This window comes from Rutidosis leptorrhynchoides, chromosome 2 (genome assembly GCF_046630445.1).
Source record: "Rutidosis leptorrhynchoides isolate AG116_Rl617_1_P2 chromosome 2, CSIRO_AGI_Rlap_v1, whole genome shotgun sequence".
Taxonomy (NCBI): Eukaryota; Viridiplantae; Streptophyta; class Magnoliopsida; order Asterales; family Asteraceae; genus Rutidosis; species Rutidosis leptorrhynchoides.
Window position 1 is genome coordinate 94,503,413 of NC_092334.1, and position 13,643 is coordinate 94,517,055.

At 35.5% G+C, this 13,643-nt stretch overlaps 1 protein-coding gene across 1 annotated transcript; it reads right to left on the reverse strand.

The window, feature by feature from the left end:
* Window positions 1-464: 464 nt before the first annotated feature.
* LOC139888090 (mitogen-activated protein kinase kinase kinase 18-like) lies at window positions 465-11,175 on the reverse strand. The gene is made up of 3 exons (XM_071871124.1): window positions 10,410-11,175; window positions 1,750-1,834; window positions 465-516 (listed from the first exon to the last, which is right to left on the reverse strand). Exons 1-3 carry the CDS (start codon window positions 11,173-11,175, stop codon window positions 465-467), a joined length of 903 nt encoding a protein of 300 aa, XP_071727225.1.
* Between the last annotated feature and the right edge of the window lie 2,468 nt (window positions 11,176-13,643).

The following is a 13,643-nucleotide window of genomic DNA, read 5'->3' on the forward strand; positions in this document are numbered from 1 at the left end:
GGCGGATGCGCTTAGCAAATTGGCTGCTTTGACCTTTGATCATCTGGGGAAGAAAGTTCTTATAGAAGAATTACATGTGAAGTCTATTGTTATGATGCCTTTAGTGGCACCTGTTGAGAAATCCAGCTCGACGTGGATGACACCAACCATTGCTTTCCTGCGAGATGGCACCTCACCTGCGGATTCTGTTGATGCAAAGAAAGTCTGCACTAAGGCACCCCTGTACGCCCTTGAAGGTGAGGTCCTTTACCGAAAAAATTATTTAGGGCCGCATTTAAGGTGCATATGTCCAAAAGAGGCAGAGGAAGTTGTACGCGAGGTGCATGAGGATGCATGCGCTCTTCATTCAGGGCACAGGTCTATTGTGTCAAAAATTATGCGGCTAGGTTATTATTGGCCCACTATGTACGCAGATACCGCACGCATAGTTAAGCAATGCGAATCTTGCCAAATACATGCATCTATCAGCAGAGCACCTGCACATCCAATGATCCCAGTCTCATCACCATGGCCATTCTGCAAATGGGCAATTGACATAGTCGGACCATTTTCAAAAGGCCGAGGTAATATTATCATTTATTTTATACCATATGCTACTTACGTCAATATCTTATGCATACTCTGCACACGCAGGAAACATCAAATTCTTGATTGTTGCAATTGACTATTTCACGAAGTGGGTTGAAGCACGACCGCTGGCAACAATTTCAAGAAAGAGGGTGCGAAATTTTGTATGGGAAGACATTTTTTGTTGATTCGGCATACCAAACGAAATCGTTAGTGATAACGGTACACAGTTTGCGGGGGATCCTTTTCGCAGTTGGTGCGCGGAGCTTAATATTAAGCAAACTTTTACTTCTGTTGCGCATCCGCAGGCGAATGGCCAGTGCGAAGTCACCAACCGGGATATAGTAGCTGGAATCAAAGCTAGATTGGGTCATGGTCGCATTGGTTGGGTGGACAAACTACCAAAGGTTTTATGGGTACATAGAACTACACCCAAAGCAAGCACTGGTGAGACTCCGTTCAGTTTGGTCTATGGGTCAAAAGCGGTTGTACCCGCAGAGATTGGGGTGCCAACGTTCCGCATACAGAATTTCGACGAGCAAAATAACTCAGAAGCTTTGCGGGAAAATCTTAATTTGTTGGAAGAACGCAGAATTTCTGCGGCGATAAACGAAGCCAACAATAAGCAGAAAATTGCAAAGTACTACAATCAGCTTGTGCGTTCGCACTCTTATAAGTGCGGGGACCTAGTTTGGCATCAGAATGACGCAAGTCATGCGGAAGATACTGGAAAATTGGGCCCTCGTTGGGAAGGTCCATACAAGGTAGTAGGAGCAAGCAACACCGGGGCATACCATCTCGTGACATTAGATGGAAAACCTGTGAAACGCACTTGGCACGCGACGTTGTTGAAAAAATGTTACATGTAGCTGGTTGGACCTGATCACTCCAAATATTTTAGCACATTATTTTTTCCTTGTGTAATTTGCGTCCGTTTGGATGTGTCGCGGTTGTAATCATGATTAACGCCAATTAAAATATTTACTCGCGCATACTTTTGTTGTATATATCTTTCTTTTTTAGATGTGGTTCCTGCCTACTTAAGGGGTGTCCTCTAGCCTCCGTGCGGCAGAAGCCTGTTTGGTTACAAGGCTAGACATTAACGGCAGGTGAAGGGAATTGTCTTTCCCGTAACCAAGCGCCACGCAGACTAGATGGCTATCAAGTCGACTTAAAATATACAAGCATTGGTTTGCTTGTGCATAATTACTCTCGCATTGGTTTGCATGAGGAACTCTTAAGTATAAAAGCATTGGTTTTTTTTTAGCTGCGTTGCTTACCATACAGCTAAAGTGCACCTCTAGCACATGACAAAGCGATAACACAGTAGCTTTTGAGTATAAATTGTTAAAGGTAAAATTGCTAAAGTATTGGTTTATTTTACGCAGTACCTACGTATGCGCATGAGTTTTGGTTAATTATGCGCATGGGCATGCGGTTCGTCCTTTGTTTTGATTCGCGGTATATAAACACTTAATACATAACGCATGCATAACACAAAAAATATATAATACAACTAAGTTATTACAGATAACAATTGTTCCAAATGCCTGCCTAAGCATAGGACTTACGGCGCACAACGTTAAAGTGTTCAAATTAGAAATCTTCTTTGAGAAACCCATCAATTGGCATATTGGGATCCGCAGCGAAAGCGTCTATTAAGGGGATCGGGATGGACTGGATGGCCTGCTCAGCTTCTAGGAGCGCCTCACCGGTACCCTCTTTCAAATTTTTCCGCACAACTTCAGGGTACGGTAGCGTGAGGTCGCAGCCTTTGATCACCTCAAGCATCACCTTGTTGCGGTCATGCTCTTTCACTACATCGACGTAGGCGTTGACCTTTTCGGTGACGTGCCCCGAGTCCATTACCTTTTGCGCAATGATAGGAAGGGAGGTGCGAAGCTTTAACAAGTCTGCCTCTGCCAGCTCGCGGCCAGTCACCGCGTCGTCCATCTCCATGCTCACCCTTTCCAGTTCCAACCGCAGGCGCTCCGTCTCCCCCTTAGCCTGGTTAACCGCCCCCAACAGCTTAAGGTTCATCTTCCTTTCCTCAATCAGCGCGGTTTTTGTCTCCGCCGCAGTCGCCTCCGCAGCCTTACGCGCCTCTTCCGCGTCATGGTTATCTTTCTTAACCTGATCTACCCCTGCCTGCAGCAATCCAAGCTCCGTTTCTTTCCGCACGGCCACTTGGTATAGGTTAGTGGAACGGCGTGCTTGATCTGCAAACATACCAAAGAACACAAGGCCATTTTGAATGAAGGCGTTGTGCGCTTGGTGGAAGGGCAGTGCGGCTAATTGATTGCGGAACTCAGCCGAAAAAATTTGTTGTAGAAAGGCGGACTGCTCTGCGGCATTTTCAGCAGAGGACTGGGTGAGCTGCGCCAGATTCGCCAATCGGAAGCTGCCGTGTGGTGGGATTGGTGTAGAGTCGGAATCAAGGTGTATCGCCCTGTCCCTGGATGTGGCGGTAGCCTCAAGGTCCGAATTTGCCTGCGGCGGCGTCTGGTGCGTCTCCTCCATATGCTCTGCAAATCAGCAACTTGTTAGCACATGAGGTTAATTGTGCGGTGTTTACGCAAGAAAATAGATGCTTACCAGTGGTAGGAGGAGGTAGATCTGCGGATGCTGGATCGACGGGAACAAAGTTGTCATTCCGCATGTCCTCCTTTTGTTTAGGAGTAAGTTTCTTCTTCTTTTGCTTAGTTTGGGGAGCTTCGGTTGCCTTGCGCTTATTGGCCGAGGTAGCGGGAGCGGACACCTCGTTCTCCCCAGTCTTCTCCTGCTCAAGAGGTTAATTAATATTTTGCTTGCGAAAAGAGATAGCCGCAATCTCCTCCGCGGTGAGCACTTTCTTCATCTTCATCTCTGCAAACATATGCGCAATATTAGAACATGTATGTATACGCTAGTGGTTATATATTCATATGCATTTATACTATTCCTACCCTTACCATTCGGCGCGATTATGGCTGGACGCATGTTCTCCCATGGCCAGTGCACGGATATCTTTTCCAACCGCTGCATAACATTCCCATATGACCAGTGCACAAGCTATGCGTTAGCGCACTCCGCTAACAACTTCGTTTCCTCGTCATCAAGGACGGGGGTTTTGTTCACATCCTTAGCCATGCTTTCGCACCAGACAAGTGTTTGAGGAAAGGTGGCTCCCACAACAGATTGGTCAATAAAAAAGAACGTTTCTTTCCAGTGACCCGCATTCGATTTGGGGGTTTTTGTAAAGTTCTGACGGGTGAAGAAAGTAAACCACGACTTATGATGATTGGCTAGGTGGTATAAATGACAGAATACCTTAACTAATGGTACCTTGTTTAGTGCAACGCACCACATCTCAAACAACACTATTTTCCCTATTGCGTAAGGGTGTAATTTCCCTAGTCCTACGCCGAAATGATCTAGAACGCCTAAAAAGAAGTTGGAAGGTGGCACCCTAAAATTTCCATGCTTAAACGCATGCTCATATATGGCTACCTTATTCTCCGGCGGTTTGTGGGCACGTTGATTAGACTGGGGAGGCACCGGATTGTACTGTGCTAACTGTGGGTACTGTTTAACTAAAGAATCTATATGATGTTGCTCTATTACTGATACTACGCTATCTACATAAGACTCATTTGCCTTAGTCATTTTCTTTGAGTGATAGAAGAGTAACTAACCTTTTGAAGTTTGCCGGAATATTTGGGATTTGATCGAAATTGATTTCGCAGCGTATCGGAGAAGCTTGAGGCAGAAAAGTAGAAATGAGGCTGAATTGGGTCTATTTATAGTGGAGATTGGGAGTCATGGGGTGAAACGGTTTCATCGTAGCTGTACACGTGTAACGCAATCAACGTTCGACATTTTTTGCACGCGCATGGATGTCAGTTTGATGTGCCCAGTGTTGAGCGCGTGGCTAACACGCGCCTGCCAACTGCCACTTTACGTCTTGTCAGCCGAATGGGCTTCTGCGACAGTGACAGGCATTTAATGACCTCGAGACACACACGAAAAATTTAATGCTAGCCGTTTTCTTGTTTTTTCTTTTGCTTAATAGTTTGATATCATATGTCTTGCGTCATATAACATCAAACTGAGGGGACATAATGATACCGCAACCCGCATGCGCATTCCATCCGTATGCGGGCACTCGATAGCATGCGAATGCGTGTACCTTGTATGCGGTATGCGGCATGCGGTTATGTATCGAATGCCTTTGTTCCCGGTACGGCAGTTACTTGGTCATCAAGTCAATATCTTTTTCATAATTATATTCGTGATTCGGGGGAGTTAGTTATGGACGAGATTATCATTATCTTGGATGGTTCTAGAATTAGAGTTTACCTATATATATATAAACCCTAATTATCATTCTAGGGATAAGGAACATTACGTAACCACCACCTACTACACATCCTACGTAGCAAGCTACCATCATTCATCTTCTCAAGGTTTACAAGTTAGTTTCTTAATAGCTAGCGCCTACAACCTCGCTAGGGGCCTTCTGATCAACGACCGTTATCGAAGGTGGACTTAATCACTTGGTCACCCCGCTGACATCATCATGTCGGCCAGGGTTATTCACGGTAGCCGGACCGGAGAGCCTTGTTCTAAGTTCCTTAAACCCCCCTTTTACGTATTGAACAGGCATATTGACCCTATGGAAAATATATGCATGATCATTTTGTTTTTCCAACGATCCGATCCTTTATTATGATTTTGGATTGTAATAGTTTTACCACGGAAATGATCAGGTGAGTGAGTTCCGACATATATAATGTTTGGGTCTCTGTCGAGTCCTCGTCAGTGACTCTAACCGCCGTTTGAAAAAAAATTATTCCACTCATACTAATATACTATTACTCATTAAGGCCATGAATATTTGGCACATACCATTTGGTCATAACGGTATATTTTCAAACTCTCAAATTTACTAAGAAAATAATTAGGTAAATTAACAATCTCGCTTGAAAACGAGCTAAGATTTCAACTAATTTTGGTATTAGTGATTACTTTCGTGAATTTTGTTTGCCAAATTTTCTAGTAGATTACCACCTAGAAACCTCTAAATTCAAACGGAAATATACAAAGAAACGAATAATAATCTATCTTGATATAATTATGCTATCAGATAGATCGGTTTTCGTCTAAGCAGGGGTGTGTGTGGTACGGTTCCGGATCAAACTTGTTAGATTCGGTTCCGTCCCGAATCCCAATTTGAAGCAAAAACATGGACCGAGGACCGAACCAAATATTATCAGTTCGGTTCAGTACGGTACGGTTCGGGTATTTTTAGTGTTTTTTCGGTTTTGGTCCGGTTCGATCCGGACTGAAGACCGAAAATATGTAAAATTATGGATCAAGGACCGGACCGAAAAAGCTCGGTTCGGTTCGAAATTGGTTCGGTCCGGTACGGTCTTTGATTCTTCCCGTACCATGCACATCCCTACGTCTAAGTAAAAAATAAACGAAATAAAAATAAAGAATAAAAGAGATTCGTTTAAGTTATATTTGTATCTATCTATCTATCTATATACATTATATACGACAATAATTCTACGTGTAAACTCTCATTAATTTATGTCACATGTCAACTCCTCAATAAGTACTTACATGGTCAGTCTATCAATTATTTTCATATATTAATTCAATTATTAGATTTTCTAATTTATTTTAATATACAAATTTCATTATCTAAAATATTATATTATATTGTCATATAATATTAAATTAATAAACGATAGATTTTATAATTATACTAATAGTATTTATAATGTTATAAAACAAATATTTTTTATTGTAATAAAGATTAGAAAATATATATTTCTTTATTAACATTATTATATTATATATGAATGATATTTTATATAATATAAAACTAATTTACAGTTTGGGCATAAATTTAAAAAAGTTTGCGTTTAAATTTAAAAAATTACGTTAATATATTATTTGTAAAATATTATATAAATGCACAGGCTCATGCTTGTCAATTAAAGTTAAAATGGTTATTTGATAATCCTTATAGATATTTAGATGTATGTTTGTGCTACTTGGTTTAGTTTTGACATAATGGAATTAGTTTGTATTAATAACATATACAATTAGATATGTACATAAAATATTATTCTTAAAATCGATTTAAAAACAACTTTTTAGGGACTTATTTTAGTGTTTTATCGATTATTTGTCAATTGAACTTAAAATGATTCCAAGATAATATATGCGTTAGTATACAATATTTATGTTTTCGATACCAATGTTATCAGTAATAAAGATTTTTTATTGTGATTGTAATATATAATTAAAATTATCAATATTAAAATTATCAACTACTAATTTATACAAATCTCAGCAACGCGACTCATCAAACTGGTTTATATATTTATTAAATAGTACAAAGCTTAAATACGAGAGACGATCTCAAAGTTATAGAGACGAGTTTTTCACTAGGCATAAACAATTATACTCATCCGAGAACTCTTTATTTATAGTATTAAGCAATTAAATCCCTCTAATCAAGGAAAAGCTTAACAATCAAGATTTTTTTAAATGTTTAGTTAAATTAAGATTATTTTTCTAATCAATTTAAAAAATGTAGAGGATATATCCCAACACTAACAAATCACGATAGAAGAGTCTAACTAATGACAAGTTATGTATTTATAGAATTCAAAGGGTTAGAAGAATGATTGAGATACAATTAACTTTTATTTTATTGTGTATTAAGTACCGTTTAAAGATTTTTTTTTATGTAATTTATAAAGGGTCATTTTCTTCAAATTAAATGACAGATTATGTAAAAAAAAAAAAATAATAAGTTAACTCTATGAAATAAAAGCTATATAAAAACGTATGGATAATTGGAATGTAATTCGATTTTACGATTGCGTTTGATAAAACTGAATGATTTAACGTTGAATGTTAATAATCTGAATGATTCAAAGCCTCTGAATAAATTTGGGTATAATGAAAATAAGTTGTTTAATAATTATTTTGAATGAACGATATAAATTGAGTAAAATTATCATATTAACGTATTACATGAATAAAAATTTCAATATATTTGTTTATTAAGTGTTCTGAATATGATTTGAAAAAAAATATATTACAGAAAATATAGGTACTTAATTGTTAAGAAAATGTTTCATATCTGAATGGTTCAACACTGAATGTTGAATCATTCACTATCATGTCAGAAACAACATTGAATGTTGAATCGATTAATATTTAGTGTTGAATCTATAGTTTATATTAAAAGGCTATAATGATGACATCATAAATAGTCATTTTCCTTCATTGAAAAAAATCAAAATAAAAATAGAAAAAATCTAACCCACTTGAGTGACATCATAAATCAATTTAATTTACAATTAAAAGTTAATCTTTACAATTAGTTATTATAATTTAATTATTATGATTAAGATTTAAAGGCATTTATTATTAGTTATAATTATTATTAAAAATATAAATACTCAATTTTTAAGTAAATTTTATTATTATTATTATTATTAATTATTATTATTATTATTATAATTATTATTATTATATTATTAATATTCAAATATTGATTCTCTTTACGGGATTAATTACGTTACATATATATGTGAAAATACATGTCTCTATATGTTTGTAAAAACAACGACAAGTTTCTTAGTCAGAATTCGTGGTTTTACGGGTCATTAAACTAAACGACTTTAACATTTACATTCACTTGATTTCTAAAAACATATTATTAAACTATTTCGTTTAACTAAATCCGTGGTTCTACGGGTCATTTCACTAGTCATTTAATTAAAAGGTAAACAGTAACTAACTAGCAAAGAAAAAATGTATTCATTATTTATTTGTTGAAGCACATGCAACTTGACAGACGTTTGACTTTTGGGGACTTAACTAGAAAATGTGAAATGAAAAGGTAAGCCAATAAAGAAGAAAAAGTTAAAATCATTTGACCTCCTCTAATGCTTGGTACCTAATCTCATTTCTTCTTCTTTGGCTTCATATTTACCAAACAAGTACAATTCTTCAATGAAAAATTGGTTGACCTGCTAAAGAAATTGACTTGGTTTTCAGTTAAAGAAAGTCAACTGTTCGTTAGACACAAAAATCAGTAAAGTGATTATAAAAACATGCATCGAAATGAAGTTGTAGTTTATAAGAAACTTAACGAGAATAAGATCTTTATTGATACATTCATGCATATTCATTGAACATTATATGATTATCTAGCCATCTAGGTCAATCATTAATCTGTATGAAGCCACTTTTTTGCAGTTCCATAACTTAAAATCAATTTTATTATTATTTATATTTGTGCCCAAACCAAAACTATAATAAGAAGGGGGATGATTCTCACACACACTTTTTTGATCCTCACACACCTATTTTAACCTTTTACTCTTCTAATAATACTCAATTGGTGTGTGAGGATCAAAAAAGTGTGTGTGAGAATCTTCCCCCTAATAAGAATACCCCCGTATGCAATTTTCTAATATGTTCTAAGATTCTGTTTGTTGTTTTGTTGAAACATTGACGTTGAAATGTCATAAATTTTTTAATTGACTTGGTGTTGAGAATCGGTTTCATATCAAAAAATTGAAACTACCTAACTCGAGTAACGGCCCGCATTATGCATGACTATTCGCGAATTAAGTACTCATGAATATATTAAAAAAAAATCTTAACAAAAATAATAGTAATATTAAAATATTGATATTAATATTAAATTAAAATATATAAATATTAATACTTCGTTTTAATTACAAAATATTAATTATTAGAAGTGATCTTCATAAAACTGTAAATTTATAAAACAAAAATGTAAATGGATCAAAATAGACAACATTAATGTTAATAATTAATGGATGTGATTCTCACACGCACTTTTTGATCCATTTACATTTTTGTTTTATAAATTTACAGTTTTACCCCTAGATAAATCTAATCTAGGAAATTGAACTTATAATATTATTTTAAGTATAATGAGTATGATACTAAACTAAGTGTAGATAGATTAAAAGGTGGTATATGAAGATTACTTCTAATAATTAAGGACAATGCTAAACGTAGCCCTTAGGGCTACGTTTAAGCTTACCAAATTTAAGTTTAAAAACTCTGGTTAATTAATTACAAAGTAAAAATATTTTTTTTTTAATATCGACTTTCCTTATATAATGTGAGGATTAATGTTATTCATGGCAGGATTGTGTTATATAAATGGAATAAAATTAAATTTGGGAAGCTTGATTTTCCTTTTTGTATTAATAAAGACATACTTGGCAATCATTCTTTGAATGTAACGATCGAAAAAAATGATGATTTGTTAATTATGTCATTAAGCATATTTTCGGTAGTAATGAAAAGGATAAAGAAAAATTGATTCATAGACATAGTAAATAGTAAATGAGTGAACTCTTTTATTAGGCAAAATATCATATCATTATCATTAACAACATTGTGATTAAAATCAAGAATAATTGATGGTACAATCAAATAATCTAAAACCTCATAATCTTCATCTACCACTAAGCTTTCAAACTCATGTTCTTCACCAAAATCGAAACTTGAATTCGGAAAACTAAACTCAACAACACCTACACTCTCCAAATCACCATTTTCAACCTCATTTTCATAACCTCTAACCATGATCCAATCTTCATCATCATCTTCATCCCAATTAGGAGAACTTGAACAACCATCTTCCGTCAACATTCTTACCCTCTCCACCGGATCCACACCGGAAAAACTCAACTCCGGTGAAACTTCCGGCACGGATAAAGACTCCCAAAAATCTTGATCCAATGTACTAATAGGTGAATTCCTTATCTCACATTGAGAATTCGAACCACAAACAAAAGGGTGCTCCAAAAGTTGTTCAATTGTCCACCTTTCTTCACTATCCAATTTCAAACATTTATCCAAGAAATCTTTTCCATCTTCCGGTAACCATTTAGGAAACTCCGGCAGCTCACCGGAATATCCAATTCGATACAAACCAGCCACCGGATCTTTAATCTCAGGCCATGGATTAAACCCGGTGGCCATTTCAATAACTGAACACCCAACAGCCCATACATCAGCTGGAAACCCTTGCTCTTCACCTCGTGCAACCTCCGGCGCCATAAAAACCGGTGTACCGGAAAATTGAGAACTCAAAATTCCACCTTTTTCGATCATTTTCCCACACCCCAAATCGCCGATTTTGATACCGTCTTCACAAACTAACAGATTTGAGCATTTAATATCACAATGTACTATCTCATTTCCATGAAGATGATCTAACCCAAGTAGAATTTGATTAGTATATAATCGGATTAAAGATTCTTGAAGTGACCCACCATGTTTCTTGATCATATCGGAGATTGTACCACTTGTAGCATACTCCATGAAAAGATTGTACATGGTTTTGTTGTTTTCATAACTAATATCAAAACCCATGTATTTGATTATGTGTTTTGAGGTTAATCGTGATAAAAATTTCTGTTCTTTTTGTAATAATGTGGAGTTTGGAAGATCAGTCGATTTGACAGCGAATATGTCGCCGGTGGGGGTTGTAGCGACGGAGACGGTGGCGGAAGAACCCCGGCCGATGATAGGACCTCTTTTCCATTCCATTGTAGCTGGAGAGAATATTGATATGTGTGTATGGGGGATATGGTGATGAATGTTTAATGAGTGTGTGTGTATATATATGCACAACAAAAACACAAGATACAACTAAAAGTCGAAGATAGACTTTAAAGACAGTTGTTGGGGTCTTTTAATTTTATAATTTCTTTTTTTATTGGAAATTTTGGTCATTTTTAATTAAGAATTATTTAGTAAATCAAGTTGGATAGTTTTATTTTTTTCGAAAAAACTTATAGAAATGTAATACTAAAAGGGGAAACTTTATCGATATAATAATGTCCCAATTATAACCGAAAAAACTCATAAAACCATCCGAGCTCAACTAAAAACACAAACTAAACGCGAGCTCAAAACACTAAAATGAATAAAAGATAACCAACAAACATACTACAAAGAAAGCGCTACAAAGAAAGCACCAAATCAAATAAAAAAAGATTATAAACCATCTTTACATTGGACAATGAAGTTGTAAATTCAACCCAAAGCAATACTCACCTTGCCTCTATAGCTCGTTTTTATTGCTCAAATTCAAAATATATAAATTTAAGATAGATGAAATCATTTTTACCCTTCATTAAATAAAAATGCTTTAGATTAAGTAACTTATCAAAAGTGTTCTATCATTAGTCGTAAGCTTCTTTCAGTCAAGGAGTAATACTCATATATTTATTTATTTTTTTCCCAAAAATAATGAAAACTAATATAAATACAGAAAACGTTTTCGAACAAACAAAAAAAACGTCTTCAACAATAATATAAGAAGAACCTCAATGAGACTCGTATATAGAAAACGGCACACATACAAACTATCAATACTAAATGGAGGGCTTGACAAGTGGTGGGGGATGCTCCTTTCAAAGATGTATTCCCTAAACTTTTCCGGTTAGAATCATGCAAAGAAGCCTTAATCTCCGATCGGGTTTTACAAACTTCAAACTCCTTCAGTTTTACTTGGGCGTGGATCACAGCTCCCAAATGGAGGGCTGCTACTGAATTAATTTCCTTACTCAAATGTCCCGTTCATATTGATTATAAACGTTCCATATTAATTGATTTCGTTGCGAGGTTTTGACCTCTATATGAGACGTTTTTCAAAGACTGCATTCGTTTTTAAAACAAACCATAACCTTTATTTTATCGACAAGGTTTAAAGGACACCACCTAGATTATCCAGAAATGATAATCTAAAAATATCACACTTACACACTACCAATACATATTGGTTTACAATATTAATATATTACAACAAAGTAAATTTCGAATGCAGTTTTAAACAATATAATACAAACATGCTGATACCAAATCTTGTCCATATTTTAGCATGCAACAGCGGAAGCTCTTAATAATCACCTGAGAATAAACATGCTTTAAACGTCAACAAAAATGTTGGTGAGTTATAGGTTTAACCTATATATTTATCAAATCGTAATAATAGATTACAAGATTTCATATTTCAATATACATCCCATACATAGAGATAAAAATCATTCATATGGTGAACACCTGGTAACCGACATTAACAAGATGTATATAGAATATCCCCATCATTCCGGGACACCCATCGAACATGATAATTTCGAAGTACTAAAGCATTCCAAATTTCAGAATGGGGCTTGTTGGGCCCGATAGATCTATCTTTAGGATTCGCGTTAATTTGGGGGTCTGTTCCCAAATTCTTAGGCTATCAAGCTAAAAAGGGGCATATTCGGCTTCGATCATTCACCCATATAATGTAGTTTCATTTACTTGTGTCTATTTCGTAAAACATTTATAAAATTTGCAGGTATTCTCATCCCAAAATATTAGATTATAAAAGTGGGACTATAACTCACTTTCACAAATTTTTACTTCGTCGGGAAGTAAGACTTGACCACTGGTCGATTCACGAACCTATAACAAATATGTACATATATATCAAAGTATGTTCAAAATATATTTACAACATTTTTAATACGTTTTACTGTTTTAAGTTTATTAAGTCAGCTGTCCTCGTTAGTAACCTACAACTAGTTGTCCACAGTTAGATGTACAGAAATAAAGCAATATATATATATATATCTCAAATCAATCCACGACCTCATGTATACAAGCCTCAGGCTAGATCACAACTCAAAGTATATAATATTTTGGAATCAACCTCAACCCTGTATAGCTAACTCCAACATTACTGCATATAGAGTGTCTATGGTTGTTCCGAAATATATATATATAGATGGGTCGATATGATATGTCAAAACATTGTATTCGTGTCTATGGTATCCCAAGATTACATAATATATTAGAATACATGTATAATACAATATGAGTTAGCTAGGATATGATTAATATAGAATTGTTACCAATTTTCACATAGCCACAACAAGTAAAATTATCCAATCTTGTTTTACCCATAACTTCTTCGTTTTAAATCCGTTTTGAGTGAATCAAGTTACTATGGTTTCATATTGAACTTA